Source organism: Geospiza fortis, unplaced genomic scaffold (genome assembly GCF_000277835.1).
Source record: "Geospiza fortis unplaced genomic scaffold, GeoFor_1.0 scaffold161, whole genome shotgun sequence".
Taxonomy (NCBI): domain Eukaryota; kingdom Metazoa; phylum Chordata; class Aves; order Passeriformes; family Thraupidae; genus Geospiza; species Geospiza fortis.
The window spans coordinates 1,772,771-1,794,796 of NW_005054375.1; the positions used below are offsets into that span (position 1 = coordinate 1,772,771).

Here is a 22,026-nt window from a genome sequence, read left to right on the forward strand (position 1 = left end):
ATGAGTGAGTCTGGAAGTTTTGCAGCATCACGTTCTAGACGTGAGAGGAAGAATAGAAGAGGCCAGCAAGAAGCACTTGAACGTCTGAAAAAAGCCAAAGCTGGGGAAAAATTAAAATATGAGGTGAAAATCCATCATCTTATCTTCTTAATTAAAAGTGAATGTGAGCCGAGAAGCTTTGATTAAGACCATTTATAGATATGTAAAAGTTAGAAGAAACAAAATAAGCCTTTCAGATCAGCTTTTGTGTTTTTAATAGTGTATGTTTTTCTGAGTGTAGCTGTACTTTTCTGCTTTCTTATATAATTTATTTGTTTCTTTCTGTTTTCAAAACTAACCCAGTTTTGTTAACTGCAAGTGAAATATGTTTGCCATTGCTTGAGAACTATGCTACAGGGGAGGCCCAGTTTTTAAAATTGCATAACTAATGTTAAGAGAGGAAGTATTTTTTTTAAACTCAAATTATATTAAACTTTAATTTCAGAACTTTAGATGACTGAAATCCATTAATATTGATATGGTGTGTTTCCGCAAATAGACCTCAGTTTAAGTGGTGGAAGTAAAATCTGGCAGTGTAACATTGATACTGTAACATTGTCCAGTCGTGGTGCCAACAGGAAGTGACTTCCTCATTGAGGTGAATAAATGTAAAGAAACCAGAAGTCCTTAGATCATTAACATGCAAATTTTCTGTGAACACTCTGCTTGGGTACATCAAATCCCTTTCATTTTTGTTCAGCTCAGATTGGTGTTTGAGACTAGAGCCAAGGCCACAAGTTTTCACTGCTAGGTTTTTTATTTTTTAAAAATTTTTTTGGTAATGACATGAGCATTAAAGCAAGTAGCTTTCAAATGCAATCTCTGCCAGTGCTTCAGTAGATTTTGAGTTTCAGTATACTGTGATAATTTTAAGAACTGATAACTTGTCTTTTATTACTGCCAAAAAAGAAACTTAAAAGAAACTTGTCTTTTATCACTGCCAAAAGTTGTGAACAGTGTAGCAGTGTAGGAACCCTACATGCATTCTTGGGAACTTTCACATTCTGCCTGATGATCTGCAGTATTAATGGTATGGAAACTCTTAATCCTCATATGCCTTAACTGTAGGTTGAGGAGTTCACGGGTGTTTATGATGAAATAGATGAGGATGAATACTCCAAGATGGTCAGAGACCGTCAGGATGATGACTGGATTGTTGATGATGGTAAGTTAAGATTAATTTGGAGAGTTACTTTGGTTCTAGTGTTACAATTCAATTAGGCTTCATAATGTTCATGCTTTGAGGGAAGTTATTGTTAGTACATTCTTAAAATTTGTTTTGGGAGACAAGAGAAAGGCATTCTTTTAATGGTAATTAATCTTGGATTGTTCTCGTAGTAATCTGTTAGTATGATAATGAAACTATTTTTCCATGAAGACCTGTTGTTGAAATTTTATTTCCAGTTATCAGTGTTACAGTTTTACAAAAAAAAGTAGTTATGGGTAATTTCTAATTAAACACGTAAGAATATATTTAGTCTAATAGACGATACAGCTGAGAATGCTGTAGATTTAATACTTGGCTTTTGTAACTTTTGTTCTAAATTAAAGGGGGAAAGTGTTTAATATGTAAAAAATTCAGGAATATCAGAAGACAGAATTTAAACTACAGTTTTTAAACAATTTTTCTACAGATGGGATAGGTTATGTAGAAGATGGAAGGGAAATCTTTGATGAAGATCTGGATGATGATGCTCTTATTTCCAATAAGAAAGGTAACTTGCATGTGACCACTGGAGACTGCCTGCCAGGGTCTTTTAAAAGGTACCCAAAATGGACAACTTCCTGCCATCAGTAAATGTGGTAAATATGGCCAAATGACAAATTACTTGAAGCTCTGTCATTTGATGCCTGTGGATTTTATTCAGCCTCAGTGATGCAGAGGATGGAGGCTCACAATTGAGGTCACATCCCTGTTAGCTGCTTTAGCATGACTGGGGCACTGCTGCTCAGTCTGCTGTGGAATGGGGATTCACTTCTAGAAGAAATGCATCTGGGAGGAGTCTTGGTTTTCAAAGCTAGTGCCTAAAAGATGGGTGGTTTCTCTTGACCACTAAAATGCTTACATGCTTGTAAGAATCTTGAATCATATGATTTTCCCATTTTCTATGGGATCTGGTGGCAAACTGGGAAACTGAGTCTGATGTTGAGAATCCAAGCCTAGTGCCAAACTCCTGGACAATCATTTTCTATTCGTTGGAAATGCTTCCATGTAAAGTATCTTTGTCCTTTTTCTGGAGTATGCAAAAGGCATCTGTGACATGATTAGAAAAAGAGGGTGATGAGAGGGTTTTTCATTTTTTGTGTGTGCATGACAGCTGCTACAAAGCTGAAAGATGACTAGGCTTCATTTCAGCCAGAAGTGTAAAGGTAGAAGAAGTAGACTACCTTGGTTATCTATCCCTGTTAATAACTGGACCTGTAAACATTGAATTTTTTAATGTGAAATTCACATTTGAAAATTTTTTGTTTTGGTAGGAAAAGGTGGCAAAACATCTACAATTGATAAAAAGAATGTGAAAAAATCTGTGGTGTCAAAGCCAAACACAATTAAGTCTATGTTTATGGCCAGTGCTGGGAAGAAAAACACAGATGTAAGTATTTACATTTTTGAATTTAAATATTTCTGACTTGTTCACAGTTTTAGTGGGAGTGGAGTAAACCAAAGACTCACTTTAGTTTCTTGTGTCTAGGGAGACAAACTTCTATTATGATCCCTTGTGTCTAGAGCATTTCTGAAAATGTTGTGTATGTTTTGTGGATATCCTCTAGTAACTTACTGCTGTTCTCCTGATTGGGTTTGCACATATAACTTAGACCTATTTGGCTAATCTTACCTTACAGAAAACTGTGGACCTGTCCAAGGATGATTTACTTGGGGATATTCTTCAAGATATTAGTGCTGAAGTAAGTATGTTAATAAAATCTGTTGGAAAGAACCTTAATCCATTAATTTGTTATGGAACACACCAAGAAAATACATTTTTTTGGTGAAAATAGACAATCTAAGACTGATTTCATCCATAGCACATCTCATTGATATATTCCACATGTGTGTTCTGTTGTCTCCACCGTGAAGGTGTTGCATGACTGCATTGCTTGGTAAGGCAATACCTCTATCACCTGATTGCAGATTGTTTATATCAAGATGATGTGGAGCCCGTGCTAATGCAGCCTTCAAGGTTTTAGTCACTGTGGAGTGAAAGAGGACTTGGCTGCCTCTGAATTGTGTGCTGTGCATCTGTCACCACACCTCAGCTGTAGGACATCTCCATCTGAGCTGTATGGGAGGAGCTGAGGCAGCAGTGTTTCAGCAGGTGATGTAACCTGAACCTCTGCCTCCTGCTTCCCATGATTTACTGCAGGGTACCAGATTGACGCTCCCTTGGAGGCAGGAGTGCAGGGTGGCTGCTGTGACAGGGTTGGACTGTCTCAAATATGTGATGCCCTTTTAACAAGATTTCTTAAAACCAGAAGGGTTGCTCACATGTAAATGTCGAAACTGCTGGAGTAGTGAGATACTGAGGTGGAATGAATGTTGAGGTGGAACCGTAATAAGCTAAACATGTTTTTTCAGCCCAGTAAAGGGTATAGGATATCCCAATGTAAGGTTATTCTCTTACTTTTTACTCTTATTATTTTACTCCTTATTATTTTACTCCTCCTTATGACATCTGATTGAGGCTATAAAACCCCCCATGACTGAAACCGTCCCTGCCCCCTGGTGTCGTTAAAGAAATGCAATTTAATGCTGTCAAATTTGTGGAACATTCAATAGGGAAAATAATTGCTCTATGGCTTCTATTTACTTAAGGATTAGTTAGCTACTGATATTTTTTTGTTTTGTTATTTGTTTTGTAAAATTTCCATTGTTATTAGCTGTCGATAAGGTCAAGTATAAAATACCTGTAAATAAGTTAAAATGTGTTTTCCTCTAGTGTAACAGTACTGAAAGAGCATTTCAGCCTTTCATGAGGCATGTATCTTCAATACTACTGCTTCAGCAGACATGAAAAGCAGCACTAATTATTCTGATACTTGTGCAATAAAGGCACAGTTAGCTATTGAAATTCTCACTGTTTGGAAACTGTTTCACTTATTGATGGCAGTTTTCCTCAGATTGTTTCCTCTCCCAAAAAATCTAGTGTGTGTCTTCATGGGCTGATTGCTCAGGTAACATTATTTTATGGGGCTGGGTTTCGTATCAGGTGGTGTTTTCTTAATCACCCAAAAATACTGGTGTCCCTCTTTCTCTTGGATAGAAAATGTTACTAACCAAGGCAAAAGAAAACACTAAACAACTTTTCCTTTTGTCACTTTCTCTGTTCTTTCAATATTCAGACAGTTCAGCTAAGTCCACCACCAGTTATAGTGCTGAAAAGGAAGAGATCTGCTGGAGTACCACTCAGTCCTTTCTCTGTACAGTCCCAAACTCCTAAGGTAAAGGGGGAAAAAAGTGTTCTCATTATTAAGCCCTAATCTGTGTTTTTGTTGATTTGAATACTGTTGACTTTTGTTTCTCCTCCTGGAAATTAGCTATCTCCTAAGCTTCCATAGCAGTGTTACAGTGTAACTTTGTGCTTTTTTCTCCATTGACTTTCATGTGAATACATAAACAGTACAATTACTTTTGTGTCTGCAGTACAGTAGGAGTTTGTAGCTGGTACATTTGACAGGTGAAACTGTTCTTACAATGTTCAGTGCATCACATGAGGGTGAGTTTCTGCTCTGTCTCTTTTCCAAAGAGTAGAAAAGTCCCTTGTGGCAAGGAGAACAGGATGGGAGGTGAAATAAGCAGCAGTGTGGCAAAGGATAAGAAACCAGTTATTTGGAGAAATGGAAAACAAACGGAAAGTTGTTGCTATGGATAGAAGTTTGCTCTAGTGGAAGATTTTGGAGTGAGAGGAGGATGGGCTGCTGAGGATGGAAGGCTAGCATTTTATTAGGATTTCTGGTAAATGGAAAGGACTTTATAGCTGGAAATACAAAGAGATAGTTGGTAATGGTCTGTAGGAGGAAAATGAAATAGCGTAGATACATCTCATTGGTGAAACCTTCCATGACATCAACTCTTATGTTGAAAATAATCACCAGTGCTACTCATCTTAACAGTTGTCTTCAAAACTAGAAGTAATTGGAAAAAATGGGGAGATGTAGTAAGAGAGGATCATGGTGCAAAATATGTGGAACTTTTCCTCTACCCCTGGTTACTAGATCTGCAAATAGCAAGTGAAAGGTTTTGTTGTTTATATTTTTCTTCTTTGCTCTTACAAGATTATTTTTAATTCATGGTGGAAATGTTTTTCAGGTAATCACCCCTATATCAAAGAAAGCTCCTGCTCATGTCAGAAAGGAGACTCCTCCTCCAGCTTCATTTCATCCTAAACACCCCAATAATACAGCAAAATCTGTCCGAGTCTCTGAAAATGAGGACACCAAGCATGTGCAAAAACCTATAGAAAATGAAGGAATAGTGAAGGCAGTAGGAGAGAAAGCTACTAAAGGTATCAAAAGTAAATGAAAACCCAATTCTGGAAACCTCTTTAAATATGATCTAGTAGTTTTAAAACAATTGTTAAATTGTACTAGTTTAGATAGAACAAAGTATCATATTTAAGCTATCAATACTGTATATTATGGTCATGCTTATAGTTTGCTATCTGTGCATACTGCTATAGTAAGCAGTGTGTCATTTTGATGACTCAAGCCTTTAGTTCTACCTGCAGCACTTCCAGATGATGATCAGGGAATGATGGATTTTGATGAGGAGGACTTTGATGAACCTATGGAAGCAGAGCATGTGGAAACTATACCTGAGACAGCTGAAAGCTTGAAAAGAGACAATGAAATTGAGAAGAAAGAGACAGAGCAGCTGGAATCAGAGAAGAAAGAGACATCTGTCTTGTAAGAATCTCTTTTGCTTCTTTTTTTCCTTCCACTAAGAAGGCTCCCAGTTTCCATTAACCTTAGATTTAGCTTCATATGTGCCTTTGCCAGAGGGATAATTGTGATGTAGACAGAATGCTATGCAGTGCTTTTTTCTTCGTAGTTACATTAAGAATAGTAGCATGCTGATAGCTACTTAGTTGAAAAATATTTGGTGTTTTTGGGATCTAGCACATGACAACATGTATTTCAGCACACTCAGCTGACTTAATGTAAGTGTTGAATGGTGAATTTTGATGTCAGTAAGCAAAACCAAGGAATTTCTAACAATACTTACTCTAAGTGAATCTGAAAGTATTTTGTAATAAATGTAGGTAAAAGTTTTGTTGCTAAAAGTAATGGTGAAACAGCTATGTCTTTGGAGATAGGAAAAAAGGTGGCCTTTTCCATGTTTTTGGATTTTTAAAAATTGTTTGGACAATCTTGAATCATATGTTTCCATAACAAAATATTCAAACTGTAAAATAATTGAATGATGAAAAAGACCTAAACATCTAATGACTGAAAAGGTAGTTTTGTTGAAATAATCCTTTGTTCCCACTCAGCAACTTGTATAGATGGATGGATATATTTGATATGTGAAGAATTGAATTGACCTAGGCTGAAATAGCAGGTGACTGATTTTCAAAGCCTGTGTGTGGTGTCTCAAGGCCATACTTAAATGTGGGTTTCTGCCTTTGTGGCTCTATCCCTCTTTGCAGAAGAAACCTGAGGTAACCCAGCTGTTGGGAATGTTGCTTGGTAGTGGAAAGAGAAACAAAAAGTGTGAGAATATAGGCCTGAAAAAAAGCAAAACAGTAATTATAGCAAAGGCACAATTTTAATTGTTTTTTCATTCTTCTGCAAAACCTGCAGAAGTTGTTCTCTCCCAGGTCTCTCATGTTGGGACAGAATTGATGAGGATGAAGCTGATCTAGTAGCAGCAGAAGTTCAACTGGACCCCAATCTCCTTCCACTTGTGAATGGGGAAAGTGATGATCAAGTCTTCAGATTTTATTGGCTGGATGCTTATGAAGATCAGTTCAGTCAGCCAGGTAACTGTTCAGCTAAAGGCAGAAAAATGCTAATCTGATTCCTTTTGTTCAGATTTTCTTTTTTGAAAAATGGGATTTTCAGACTAAAACTGTGACTGAATTACATCCAGTTGCCCTGTGTCTCTGTGCTCTGAGATGTTCATCTCTTGTTTTTTTGTACCTCTGTACAGAAGAGGCAGAGCAGGGCACTGTGGGGTCAGTGTCGTCTCTTGGCCTAGCTTAGAGGCAGGGAAGTAAAAGGGACTTATTAGCACTGTTCCATGTTGGGGGACCCATTGTCTTTCTTAAAATTTTATACGCTCCAGGAGCAATTTGAAGTTGTTAATTTCTTGCTCAGTGATGCAACAACTGAGCATGCTTTCTTGTTTTTGGAAAAGTAGCTCAAAATTCAAGTGGATGAATCAAAAGCCTGTACTGTAGCAGTTGCATGATTTTATACAAAGGAAAGGTGTGTCTGTCAAGGGAGGAAGGTGGTGTGAAAAATACAAGGTCTGTCTTGTATTTCTAATCCCCTAATTTAGACTATCTAAATCTTGAAGATTGTCTTTGAATTAAGATTGCTAGCTCTCATAGTCTTCAAATTGCTTCATTCTGATCTCAGCTCTGACAAAACAGTTTGTGTTCACATCTGTTCTGAGCACTTCCCATCCATCCCCTCATTTCATCAGCAGCTTTAGGATATTGGGTTTCTAGTTTGTGCTTCATGTGTGTTTACCAGAAGGTTCTTTCACGTGTTGTTGGAGGTTTTTTTCAGTTGAAGCTGTAAGCATTGAGTCAGATACATCTCTTTGTTAACACCTTTTATTGTGAGTTGGGATGCCAAACTTAAATATGAGACTCTGCTGGGCTGAACAGCTTGGTGATGGGAGTGGTAATAATCATAGATATCTTGATGAAATCAATGGCTCTAATATAAAATTGCTACTTGTAAAGAACCCGCTATTGTTATTTTTCCTTTTTTTTTGTCTTTTAAGTCAGTGATTGCTGAATGGAACATAATTATGAAAGGATTTCTGTTCCTCGCATGCAAGGAGTGTTCTTTTCTCATTATGACTTTTTCAGGATTGAATAATAAAAACTGCACCTGTTTTCAATTAGTAATGTAGAAGGGAAAATTTTGATACTGCTTTTTGTTTAACATGTTCATGATCTTTGTTTGTGCCTCATTTGCTGTGATGTCAAATGCATTGCCTGAAGAGTAAATACTATAGCATAATCATAAGACTCTTTCAAACTTAATGATTTTTTGGAGGCTTACTTTTCATAATTTCCTTTATGATCTTAGGCAGGGAACTCGAGAATTGTGATCCTATTAACATTTTAAATAAATAACGAATAAAACCTGCCCTTATTCTTTTCCCCTCTGCAAGACATTTTCCCTGTGTCTTGACTTTGCTTACCTTTTGGTTCATTTAGTTCATTTGATCTTTCTTTTCACAGGCTTTGATTTATAAGCTTTATTAGTATTTTTTCTTGCTTTATTCTTTCCATAGTCTTGCAGGGGATAGGGCCTGGTATCTCTGAGTTTTTTTGTTGTTGTTGTTGTTGGGTTTTTTTTGTTTGTTTTTTTGTTTTGTTTTGTTTTTTGTTTTGTTTTGTTTTTTTTTTTTTGCTTGAAATGTCTCTGAAAGCTCTTTGAAGTTAGTTCTGCTTTTACTGTCTGTGGGGGTGATAGTGCGTGCCAGTGTTCAACTGGATGATCTCAAAAGGTTCCTTCCATTCTAAATTAATCTAATTCTGTGAAGTCTGGTTATTATTAAGACCACTTATTTGTGCTAGAGTTGATAGAAGTTTGTCTTTGCAATCCAGGCAGCTTTTTACCCTGTCTTTGACTGGCTCATGGATCCTTCTTTCTACTGCCCTGCTTATATGTACTCCTCTGACAGATTAACTACTCCATGCTCTTAATATTTCCAGCTGTTCAAGCAGTCAGTTACTGTTTTGTGGTCTCTCTCAGTTTCATCTTTCTGTATGATACAAACCTATCTCAGGTGGGTTTTTTTATCCCTTAACAAAAAAGTAAAAGATTGCTGGGGACAAGAACTTCATCTTCCCCGTCACTTAGATCTGCAATTGGAGCTCTTTCTGGATACTTCTATTCAAACTGTCTAAATCTTCAAGATTGCCTCTGTATTAAAATTTCTTAAGATTCTTTGTGCAGCTGAAACTTGTATCCTTGCTCTCATCATCTTCAAAACCGCAGCATTCTCTGTCCTTGACAAAAGTAGTCTTGTGCACATCTATTCCAAGCACTCAGAGAATGATTTTTCATAGCCTGTCACGTTAACTCTGTCATCCATCTTAGTGCATCTTCACTGATTTATCTTTGATCTAATGGAGTAAGAAAGGTGCCTTTATGTCTGATAGATCTGCTGGCAAAGATAAGTTATAACTCTTAACCAAGGACTTGTTTGTGCATTGCCAGGCCAAGGAGAAATGCTGATTCTATGCATGAAGCCCTGTTTCTGAGACAGTCTCAGCATGGATAGTTCTGTTTTCATCAATAGTAGTATGCTGTAGGAAGAATGTCTTCCATGTAATCAAATTCCAAATTATTTGGAACTTGAAGGGAACCCAATAAAGCCAGGTTTCTGAGTTGTACTTGGAAGTCTTTTGTACTTGTAATTTGCAAACTGTTTGTGACAGTTGGGTGGCTTGGTACTGTATTATTTTTAAGTTTGACATAATTTGATTAGCAGTTTTGCAGCATTTTGTTCTATTGCCAAGATCTCTGGGCTCAAAGATGTGCATGTACTGTAAGGACATTGTCCACAGTGAAGTCAGTTGCCACTAGTCCTGCTCTGTATAATCTTTCTGAGTGTCTCCCTTGGTTACAACTGCTGCCTTGGCACCCAGGATTCCTAGGAATGTCATGCATCTTTTGGTGTCCTCATTTGTTAAAAACAGTCACTTGAAAGCTGATCAGCTTCCAGTTTTTGTCTTAAGAATGTTTTTCTAAAGGTTTTATTGGTAATTGAGTCTTGATCTCAGGGTGCTGAAGTATAGGGAAAAGGAGTCAGTTGTACTGGTGTAGCTGAGGAGTGGAAAACTGGAGATAACACATGTTAGAGGATTGATTGACAGCATAGGCATTCTCATCATCTTCAGCTTTCACTGACATCTCTCTCCTTCCTCCCTCTCTCCAGGGATTATCAAACTAATACAGGCAGCAATGGAATATCAGAACAGAATTTTGAGACTGGCTGTGTAATGCCATTTTGGATTTTACATACCAGGTGTTACTATAGCAATGGAGGTAGAGACAGGAAGAATGATACAGGTGTCTGTTTGTCAAGCTGGTGTTTAAAACAATTTAGAATGTGCTGATGCATTGGAAAGATTTGTTGTTCAAGGACCTAACACAGCAATGGTTGTGTTTCAGTGCAAGAACACGTTATAAGCTGCTTCAAGCAAGACTAGAAATGATTAATTGTAAAACTGCATATTGAATTCTTTGCCCTTCTCCCTTAGGTGTGGTATTTTTGTTTGGCAAAGTTTGGATTGAATCTGCAAACACCTATGTCAGCTGTTGTGTGACAGTGAAAAATATTGAGAGAACTGTTTATCTGCTGCCACGTGAAACAGTAAGTGTGAGTTTTAAACACATCAAACATAAGTGCCTTTCATCCTGCTTATGGCAGGCTGGGAGTTTAGCAGTGTTTATGGAGGCTGTTGGAAGCCAGTGTTGTCTGATGTAGGTGATAAAGTCAAAAACAATGTGTACACTGTATCACGTGTGAGCTGCAGAGTACAGCCCTGTGACTTCCCCTGACCCTAACTAACAAAGGCAGACAATTTTTTACCCTTAGATTTGCTGCTTTGCAAATAAAGTGGTCTTGAAGTCGAGAGAACTTAGTGCTTTTTAAACATTCTGTTTCAAGTAATATTTTCTAAATTTGGAATTTCTTGGCTGATTGCATTTTAGCTCTTCCTAAAAAAAAGAGATACATGATTCATAATAGTAAAGTAAAATTCAGCTTATTGTCATGTCTGCTGACATTTTTGTTAATTTGTAAAACCTCACTTCTGTTTTTGAGGAAATCGACCTATCTACTGGTAAAGAGACAGAGACTCCAGTAACTATAATGAGTGTTTTCAAGGAATTTAATGACACCATTTCACCAAAGTACAAGATCATGAAGTTCAAATCCAAGGTTTGTTTGCAAGCATCCTATTTGGTCATTTTCTGTTGTTCTGGTTTGTAAGGTGGGAAGGCTGTTGAAACATTGTCCAAGGAAGGAGGTTGTGCCAAATTGCAAATATATAACTCCTGACATGTGTAAATTTACCTGCTTGTAAAAACCATCCAAAATGCCTATATTCCTTTAAGAATGGTAAATCTGCAACATGGTTGTTCCACCAGAAGTTTAAACAATGTTTTTGTAAATAGTCAGTCATTACCTTTTTTAAAACTGAGTTGAGTGTCAGACTAGCTTGCTGAGCTGTTTTTGAGAATGCAGAACAGACAGAAATTCTGATACCTAAAGCTTTAGTAACAGCTCATGTTGTCAGGGTTTAAAATGAAAGATTGTGTTGTCCAGCAGATAAATCAGTACTCTGGGATTACACTGTCTTTGCATTTGACCAGACATCTTACTGAACTTTATCTCTTGGCATGTCTCATCCTTCTTCTCACCTTTGCAGATTTATCTTTTAGAGTGCCTGCTGCTCAGAGCATGGATTGCCACAGTGTGGCTGTGCAGGAGGTAACAAGTGAGGACTGTCATTCAGTCTTGAAAACTGTTCTGTGCTTCGAGTGATGGGCAACAGTCTTAAAAGTGTTATTTTGCTGTGCTCTGTTTGCTCAACAAATCTTTAAAATGACATTGGAAAAACAAAATGTTGCTGTGATGGAAACCTTGCACATAAATTAATATAATACTTGTCATGAGTCTACAGGAAAAGAACTGATACTGCTGAGAATGCTGCAGATTTGGACTGAATTAGTTTGACTCTCAATTAGTGTCAGAACTTTATTGTCCACTTACATAGAGCATTTGTCTTTTACAGGGAGGGCAGAGGTGGGAAGCTTGGGTGGGGAAATGTGGCAAACATTCAGCTTAGGGAAAAAATCTGTTCTGACTGAAGTACTCAGAAAAATTTATATTTCTTGAAGTAACATGTCGTTAGTCTGGCAAAGCTGATTTTCATTAATTGTAACTTACCCCATCCTGGCAATCTTGTGATTTTACAGGATTCATTCCTGAATAGTTAATCAGCAAGTGAGATGACAAGTAAAAATGCAGGAAGAATGGAATTTAACAGTATGTAAATGAGGGAAAATAAAAACATTTTGTGTGGTAATTCAGGTTGGAAAGATTCTCAGGAGGTCATCTCATCCAAAGCTAGCTAGAGTAATTCTGAAAGTTTCAGTTGTTAAAGTGAAAATGTGAGCAGTGTTTCTCAAATACTGAAATCATGCAAGACAGGACATCTTTTCAGAACCTGTAGCTTAGTGTGTTATTTACTGAGTTCAGGGAAAATGGATGTGACATCAGTACTTGGGTACTTTGTGAAATCTTTTTCTTTTTTTGGTCTAGCATATTTTTTCTCTCAAAACTGATGTAAATTTAGATTTTTCAGTTTTCTATTATTTTTTGTGTACAGTTGATTGTAACATACCTACACGTGGGATCAGGAGCAAATTTACTCTGAAAGGAGTAAATTTAACAATAGATAAAAAGAAGTTGCTGATAGCTCACTGTTCAAAAATCCTTTCAGGAATGAGGGAGAGAACTCAAAGAAAATTTTTCATTAAAAGAGAGGAGTACACTTGTACTCTAGAAAGGAAAGAGGGAGAAAGGTCTAGAAAGATGCAGATCTGCTTATAGAATCTTGGGAAACTTCCACCTTTTCCATGGTGTGCCAAGTGAGAATAACGTGAATGAGGTAATAGAGTAATGTAGTTGAACATTCAAAGATGGCTCTTAAAAATCAAGGTAAAACCTGTCAAATTTTTACTGAGCTTACACAGAACTCAGGGCAGAAGACCCAACAGTCTTGTCTGGACATACGGCTGCAGCACATGTGGGGTCCTTGGATGTAACACAAGAGTGGGAAAGTGGGAGCACTAAGACTAAGATTTTCCCTTAAATATTGTAACACTTGATCACCCTCATTAAAGGGTGAAAGGAAAGAGGAAAGATTAACTCAAGTGACTACTGGTACAAAAGATGGCAATTACAAGGATGAGACAAAAGGACAGTTATACCAGGGATGATTGTGAAAGAGCTTTAATTTTTTTTAGCTAGTAAAGTGAAGAATAATGATAAGACTCTAGAAACATTAAATGGGGATGAGCAGCCAGAGAGCTATTTAAAGGAGAGTTTTAGCAAAAGAGTGAATTTGTAATTTTTAATTCATGAATAAATTAGGCAGGATAGTTGGCACAGGGAAGCTCTGAAGTAACCTTCCAGAATTGTTTCTGAACAGTAAGATTTCAAATTATTTTGAATTCTTAAGTAAACTGAGTTTTATTAAAAGGACAAAAGCTATCCAGCTTTATTTTGCTTGTGTAATTTTCTGCTAATTTTGGTAGTTACTGCATTCTGGGAGGGTTTAATGAGAACTGGAGACAGTAGGAAGGTATTGCAGTAGTAATATGGGAGGTAAGAGAGAGGACAGGATGGTAGAGCAGGGCTGTTAGTGTGGTCCTTGGAGGAGTATTCAAAGATAGTGTAACAGTAACTCAGATATTCCAGATTACACAAAATTGACTGTGAACAAGTGGCACCAAGTCTGGCCAGGCTTACACCTCTGCAGCAGGGAGACTTTGTGCTTTCTGCAAGATAATAGTAGAAGTAATGGGGTTGTCCCATTACTGTGCCCTTCTTTTCCTCTGTTCCTCCCTTAGATACCTGAATTTGCCTGGTTATATACCTGACTCTGTTTTTCACAATCAACCTCCTTTTCATTGTACTCATACCACCAGAGACGAGGTGTTGTTACACAGCCCTTGCATCTGTGTGTCCATAGGGGTGTGCAGGGCTCTAAATTGAAATGGTTTGTGGCATTCACCTAAAGGAATGCTCCAAAGGAGCGATCTTCACTCAGTTGTGACTTTATGAGGTAAAGGGCTGATGTGCTTTAGATCTCCCCTGCTCTGTGATGTGCAGCCAGTGGTTCAGTGCTGTGCTGTTAAGGGTTGTTTTGAAAGACTTCAAACAAATGGCTGTGCTGCTCAGGTGAGACTTGTGAGCAAAGCATTCAGAGTAATGTGAAGTCTCAGTGTTTGCATAGCTCTGTGAAACTGATAACCACTTATCTTCCATCATTAGCTGGAAATCAGGAGGGTTACTGACATCCCTGACAGAGTCCTTTACTGACCGAGTTCTTTTATTCAGAATATCCCTTTTTGTGATGATCTGGAGACACTGAGGCAGGTTGTTCTCTTGGCCTTGCCAGCACCCAACTTTGTCCCTTTGAAGACACTTAAGCTGTATCATTTCCTGCTGCACCTGCTGCTAATTGTAGCTTCAATGGGTTGCACTGCTGCCAAGTTAGCAAGTCTTCACAAATCAATTTGAAAGCAGCCTTACTCCACTTAGGAACTTAGCAGCTAATCACTGCTGCTCATTTCTGCTCTCTGAAGGGCCACTTGAAGGGCAGATTATTCTGCAGCAAGCATTCATTCACTGAGTTATGACCAGACGCTGGTGTAATTGAGCTGAGCTCTGTGCAATAACGCAGATGAAACACTACAGCTGACTATTTTTATACTATGTTCATCCTAGTTTGCAACAAGAACTTGTTTGAAGCCTGAGAGGTTTTTATTAAAATTTAAAAAAGAGGAGGGGGAGCACCAGTGATATGTGCTAAAAGCAGTGCCATCTATTGCCAATATATGCCATCTATTATGTCACAGCTCTGATCTGCTCCTGTTAGTGCTACTGTGGCTCAGCAGTTCAGATCTACATTTGCATGGTTAATTTGCAATGCTGATCTGGCTTCATAGTGGTGCTCTTCTGTCAAGTTATGTTACACTTGTGTTTCCATGAAACTGTTGATGCCATAGGAGTTTTTGGATTTGTCTGCCTCCTATTTATAGCAGAGGTCCCTCTCCTCTCCTGTCTGGGCTTTGCAGCCTTACACCTGCAGTAGCTCATGAAGTAACAAGCTTCCAACAACACCTCTTGTAGCACCCTGAGGGAACTATTAATGATGCTGTTAATTTCAGGAAAAAAACCCCAGCCATCCAACCCCCAAACCAAATAACTCAATAATTCGAGTTTGTCTACCTGTGCATGTATTTTGTTAATTTTAAAATTTTATTCCCATTTATGGTGATTTTGCTTTTTCTTATTAAACTTTCTCTACTGGCATATTATGCTGAGTCTTGTATAGAAAGTGGTGAACACAGTGCATTATCCAGTGAGAAATGTGATTTTTAATTTAAGGTGCCTCTAGGAATTCCTGTAGTAAAGTAATGTGCTAGCATAGTTATAATAACAGTATGTAAGAGTGGTGCAGATGGTTTGTAAAGTACTACAGGGCAATATGATGTGGTAGAGCATGGCATTTCAGCAGGTGCCAGAGCACTGTTGCACAGGATATTGTAATAATTTGGAAAATGAAAGTAGTTATTCTTAGAAACAGACAAACTGTGTTGTAGAAAATTGTTATTGTTCTTGAGGAAAGCAGAAGTGATACTTAACTTCAGACTTGTTTAACTTAGAGATAGATAAACAAACTGGACTGCTTTCTAGTGAAACCTAAGTCACTTTAAATGAAAAATACAGTAATGTCACAGAAATGATCTGCTGTGAGCATGTGATAAAAGCTGGCAGATGGTTGGGAAATCATCTCTCCTGGGTTCCTCGCTGAAGTGCTAGTACACAAAAGCCTGCAGTATAAAGGGAGGAGTTGTGTGCAGTTACAGGAATAAGTCTGGCTGGGATCATAGACATGGTGGGGTAGGATGTGGTTAAGACAGGCTGGGATAGCAAGGAGGGGGAAGCCCTTTTGTGGATCAGGGCAGTGGGATTGCATGGAGCCCTGCCTGAAGGTGAGCCAAGGGCTGGTCAGGATTAGAGGATGGGCTAATGGAAGGGATATGATGGTGGAGAAAGGAAAGCCAAATCCCACCTGGAGCTGGGTCTAGTGAGGGAGACATAGACCAGTAGGAAAGGCTGTTGTAGGTATAGGCAGACTTGGAGAAAAGTGCTGATGACAGGGACTGGAGATGTGGTGACAGAGGTCATGGAATAAGCTGTGATACTGCATGTCTTCTTCACCTTGGTCTTCACTGCTTAGTCCAGCTTTTAGCAGTCTCTGATGGCCAAGAGACAAGAAGGAAAGCCTGAAGCAAAGAAGACTTGTCCTCACAGGAGGAGGATCAGGTTAGGGCACATTTAAAAAAATTGGACAGATAAAGGCATGTGGGATCTGATGGGATGCACTCCTGTGTGCAGAGGGAGCTGGCCAATGTCAGAAGGTGCCTGGGAGTGTTTGGTGTGGATTCACAGAGGGAAAATGATGCTTCACCAAGCTGGTAGCCTTCTGGGAAGAGATGGACTGCTTTGTAGCATCCTCACAGACAAATGATGAGGTAGGGGCTAGTGAAGTGGGCAGAGGGGTGGACTGAAAACCAGCTGCCCTCCTGGGCTCAAAGCTGTGATCACTGGCACAAAATCCAGGTGGAGGCCAGTCCCTAGAGGTGTACCCCAAGGGTTGATACTGGATCCAGTCCTGCTGAGCATCCTACTAATGATTTGGGTGGTTGCATGGAGCACACACAGGGCAAGTCTGCAGACAGTACAAAACCAGGAGAGGCTGATATACCAGATGGATGTGCTGTCAAAGGAATTTAGACAGGCTGGATATATCTTATGACCTACAGGAATCCCATCAAATACAAAACAAAGGAAATGATCCTGTATGCAGACAGGAATAGCCTCAGGCACTAGTACATGATGGTGGCTGACTGGCTGGAAAGCAGCCTTGGAGGAAAGGACCTGCTCATCTTGGTACATACGAGGTTGGACAAGAGCCAGCCCTGTGGCCTTGGGGACAAGGCTGCCATGGGCATTACCAGCAGTGTCAAGAGCTGGTCCTTTCCCCTCTGCAGCCTGGTGAGCGCCTGGGGAGTGCTGTGTTCAGCTGAGCTCCTCTGTGTGAGGAACAATGTGTACTACTGGAGCAAATACACAATAGGACCACAAAGATAGTTACAGGGCCTGGAGTGTCTGTCATGTGAGGAGAGGCTGAGAAGCCTGGGACTGCTCAGCCTGCAGAAGAGAAGGTTCAGGGTGAGGGATTGGCAGTGCATATCTTTTAATTGTTTATAAATCTTTGATGAGCATGAGTGAAAATGACTCTGGCAGACTTCTTGCTGGTGCCCAATGGAGGACAAGAGCAACAGATCCCATTTGAAACAGTGAAATTTTTCAGAACCTGAAACACTGCTTTACTGTAAGGGAGATGAAGCACTGGCACAGGTTGCCTAGAGAGGCTGTGGAGTCCCCATCCTTGGGGATGTTCATACCTGGAGAGAGCCCTGAGCAGCCCACTGTGATCGACCCAGCTCTGAGCAGGCAGCTGGACTAGACAGTGCCTGGAGTTCCCTTTCCATCTCAGCCATTTTGGGATTTTGCAGTGATCTGCGGGCACCAGTTCTCATGAGTATGTCTTAAAGCTGTGAATTTAAAGAATGTTTCTGAGTTTGCCTAACTGCCAGGTGTTTTTTTTTTTTGGTAGTGGTTAGTATACTTGCAAGTCAATTCTGTAGAAACTCTTGATGCTAAGAAAACATTTAGAGATTAAAAACAGGCACTAATATATTCTTTTTGTCTTCAGCTGGTTGTAATGAGTTGCAGAATTGGTAATATATGATCAAGCCCATGATATTGGAAATGTGTGTTTTGCCTGGCCTTTTTTTCTTTAGCTTTCTTATTGGACAGAATGAATATTCAGTTGGGCGATACTGAAAATATAATACCTTTGTTTTGTATAGAAAGTGGAAAAATACTACGCTTTTGAGATTCCAGACGTACCAGCAAAATCTGAATACCTAGAAGTTAAATATTCAGTGAGTATAATTAATCTGATAAAATACCATACCTTGTTTTTTTATCTAATTAAGTTTACAACATGAGCAGTTTCTGTATTAAAATGGTCACTGAACATTGTAGTCTTGGCTGATGTATCCAGTGTGGATGAAGAACTTAAGCTTCAGTGTGTTTTTACATTACCAGCCTGATATTTTAAGTGGAGTCTGTGGTGTGATTTCCTCAATTACTGTAGGGTATTGGGTTAGGGCTTTGCTTGTGGGGCATGAGGGTGATTTCAGTACAGAAGGTGCTGTCTGAATGTGGTTTGTCAACCTTGAAGACTTCTGTGGGGTGAAATGACTCCCTGCTCTCTGTTACTTGTTAGGCTGAATGCCCTCGGCTTCCCCAAGACCTGAAGGGACAAACATTCTCACATGTCTTTGGAACCAACACCTCTAGCCTGGAACTCCTCTTGATGAATCAGAAGATCAAAGGACCCTGCTGGCTGGAAATAAAAAATCCACGTATGGTGGTTTGCATGTGAAATACCTGGTTACCAGGAAACACATACAATTATAGACTGGGGGGGAATAGGGGAAATTTAAATTGTACAGATGAATTATCGTTTTGTACATTAACCTTGCAACTTATTGCTTTAATTTTCATTATCTGTAACCTTGCAATTTATTGGATTAATTTTCATTATCTAGTACAAATTTTAAGTTATTCTTCCTTTTTTGGAGTGACAAATACCTATAAAGTTGTGCACTGTACAGATGAGATTATAATTTTCAGTGCCTATGAGAGAGGACTGTGCAGGGCCTAGCAGCTGCTGTTTGATGCATACCCTAATGCCATGTATATGGAGCTAAACTTACTTGATTTGAAAATGTCTCATCTTTCTGCTCTTGATAACCAAGATTTGGGTTTTTTTCTGCAAATATGTATTTTTGAGAACAAACGGCCGCTAGATTTTTTTTTTGTTTTGTTTTGTTTTGTTTGTGAATTAGGTTTTTATTTATTTTTTCCTGGCACTTGGAGAAGTTTGTGGTGTGCAGCTGTTTTAGTTTTAAATCCTTTCTGCCTCATGATTGGCATGTAGCACTTAGAGGTGATCATGCTGCTTTATTTTGGCTTGGTAAGAGGCCTTTATTCAATGTGTGCTGCATATTCCCATGAACATAGGGATGTTGATCATACTGGATAAAAGCTGCATCTGTTGCTGCAGTCTCCTTGGGGCACTCCCAGTGCAGAACTGGCTGTGTGAATGCTGACACCAGGGGGTTCTCCTCTCAGCAGCTCGCTCAGTCACTGACAGCACTGATACCAGTACAGATGACTCTGTGTAAAGCTTCCTGAAGAATTTTTTGGGTTATGCAGACCTTGATCCAAACATTTTCTTTTTTTATTTGGTGTTGAGGAGCTCCTGTTGACTAGGAAGTCAGGGCCCAGGGAGTTACCAAAAACTGGGCAGGATTAGTGTATGTCTTGGACTATCCCACCAGGACAAGACATTTGAAGGATGTGCTCTGTGCAGCAATGCCATCAGAGAAGCCTTGTCTGTGGTTTCCAGAAGAATGGAGGTGGTTTGTGTTGTTTCCACAGAGCCTTCAAATCAGCCAGTCAGCTGGTGTAAAGTGGAGGCTGTGGCCATGAAGCCTGGCTTGGTGAATGTGGTTAAAGAGCTTTCTCCTCCTCCTCCTCTGGTGGTCATGTCCTTCAGCATGAAGACCATTCAGAACCCAAAGACTCACCAGAATGAGGCAAGTCGTTTTGGTTTGATTTTGTTCTTTGACATATACTAAAAGTTTCCTAAGCTTGGAAGATCCTCATAAAACATGTTTTAAATATATTTACTGTTGAAAAGTTTCTCTGCTCTGGGCTTTTCAAAGAAATTTTTGCTGGGGTCTCACTCTGGCTTAGGGGGCCTCCTTGGTGAGAATGTTTACTTTGACAGTGGATCCTATGTATGTTTTCAAGCCTTCTGTTTTGTCTGTTGTGTCTCATAAGTGAGACTGCCCCAGCACAGCTGTTAATGAATTAGTATTAATTAATTAACTAAGCTACAGCTAATCATAGGTTATAGGTAAAATGACCAGGCTTTTCTGCTAATAAAACTTATTTTAAAATGAGAATTTGGTCTTAGAGCACCTGCTATTCTGCTGTAAGATCTTTCCTCAGAAAGGAAGAGAGATGTAGGTGGCCACTCTCAGTTGTGGACTGCAGACCACAATGTGTACTTAGGCACTTTTTTTTTTAACATAACTCTCATTAATGGGAGAAGAGATTTAGTATTCACAAATAGGATAGGAGAGTTGGTTCTGGCTAATTAATTGAAGACCAATAGGTTGACAAATTTTTCAAGCAGAACTATTCCTCATGGTGAATTAATTTTTTTTGGGTGGAGGTATGGAAAATAAGTGGTTTCTGGCCAAAGTAACAGGACATACACATGGTACCAACAGGACTCAGCTTGCCAAGATGCTTTAAAACCTTTCTGCTTTGTTTTTTGTTGGGTTTTCCTGATCAGTGTCTGGGGAGCCAGGCCAAGCAGTCAAAAGCATCATTAAAGCTTCTGGATTCCAAACACTAAACCTCTTGGCTTCTTGGCAGTGTTGACTGCTTGCTTAGGGGCAGCCCTTCCTGAGGCAAGGCTTCTCTGCCCTGCTCACATCTCCTCTGCACTCCATGGGGAATCCTTTACATCGTGGGCTCTGGTCGGATTCAGAAGAAAAACTGATAAAAGTAGAAGCTTTTCAAAATTAATTATTTTTTCTCTCAAATTTATAATGATTTATGAGCAAGTACTATTTTATTTCCTTGAGATCAATTGATAACTTCTTTTCAACTACTTGTAGTTGGAATTAAAATAAGAAAGATCTGTTGGAGAAATAAGAGAAAAGAGATGAGGAACTCTTAAAGAATGGAAGAAATGAGTATGGATAGTGCTCATGCTTAATTGTGCTTATGAAATTGTGTGTTCTATATCTCCTTGGTATAGGTTGTGGCTCTTGCAGCTCTGGTTCATCAGAAATTTCCTTTGGATAAGGCTCCACCTCAGCCTCCTTTTCAAACACACTTCTGTGGTATGTACTTGGAACAGTTTGAGTAGAAAAATTATTAACTCCATGGATTTTTCCTTTTTTGTTATGTTTAATTTTTTTGTTGTTGTTGGGGGGGGTAATATTCATTTATTTATTTAAATTTTTATTTCTTTCTGTCACTACAGCAAAAATGGCCTCAAATAGACAACTGACAAAATTTCAACTCTGACAGGCTTTTCTCCCCATTTGTAACTTCACTGGTTACTGACTTTTTATTGAAAACTTAAGTTAAAAAATCTTAATTTGAGATAATGCAAAGTAACCCTGCTCTATACAGTTTCCTGTAATTTTTATTGGTTTTACTCCAGTTTTCTCTGCCCATTGATTTAAACAATTAATTTACCGTCACTTTAATTATTTTTTTATTCAGCTCTTCTAAACTGAATTATTTATAAACAAATTTTCTTAGGGTAAAAAATCTTGCAGCAGTGTCATTGCAGTAATATCACCTAAACTTTGAGGTTCAGACACTGGCTGGAAGTGATGTGTTGAATGCTTGTGAGAGGAAGCCCTTCAGGAGCTGTGGCCCATAGTTTTAATGTCCAATGATAACTCAAATATGACTGATTCAGGTTTGTTAATGCTTTAGTAATTTGGAATTTTAGTAATTACTTGGTTAATTTAATTACTAATTTAGTAATTACTTGGTTATCTTAAAGACAGTATACACTAAAGCTGCTGTTTCAGAATCAGAGGTCAGTTTTCTCAGCTCACTTTGTTGTGAATGGGTGCTTGTGGGGAGGGAACAGTTAGGAACTTGTATGTAAATACAAATATCACTTTTTGCAGCTGTTTCCAAGCCGAGTGATTGCATTTTTCCTTACGACTTCAAAGAAGCCATTAAAAAGAAGGTAATTTCATTTTGATACCCTTTTGATTGCAGTACCTTATAAAATAGGAACTTTATGGTGCTTT

General features: G+C 38.7%; 1 protein-coding gene across 1 annotated transcript in view; it reads left to right on the top strand.

Annotated features, from left to right (window-relative positions):
• Nucleotides 1-22,026, top strand: part of POLA1 (DNA polymerase alpha 1, catalytic subunit) — a 182,393-nt gene continuing 160,367 nt past the window's right edge. The window contains 16 exon segments of the mRNA XM_031060204.1: nucleotides 1-123; nucleotides 1,108-1,204; nucleotides 1,674-1,754; nucleotides 2,518-2,633; nucleotides 2,884-2,946; nucleotides 4,381-4,479; nucleotides 5,348-5,543; nucleotides 5,754-5,943; nucleotides 6,841-7,019; nucleotides 10,491-10,603; nucleotides 11,057-11,173; nucleotides 17,971-18,045; nucleotides 18,393-18,531; nucleotides 19,613-19,770; nucleotides 21,009-21,093; nucleotides 21,901-21,962. Of these exon segments, the coding sequence (XP_030916064.1) occupies nucleotides 1-123; nucleotides 1,108-1,204; nucleotides 1,674-1,754; nucleotides 2,518-2,633; nucleotides 2,884-2,946; nucleotides 4,381-4,479; nucleotides 5,348-5,543; nucleotides 5,754-5,943; nucleotides 6,841-7,019; nucleotides 10,491-10,603; nucleotides 11,057-11,173; nucleotides 17,971-18,045; nucleotides 18,393-18,531; nucleotides 19,613-19,770; nucleotides 21,009-21,093; nucleotides 21,901-21,962 (1,893 nt within the window).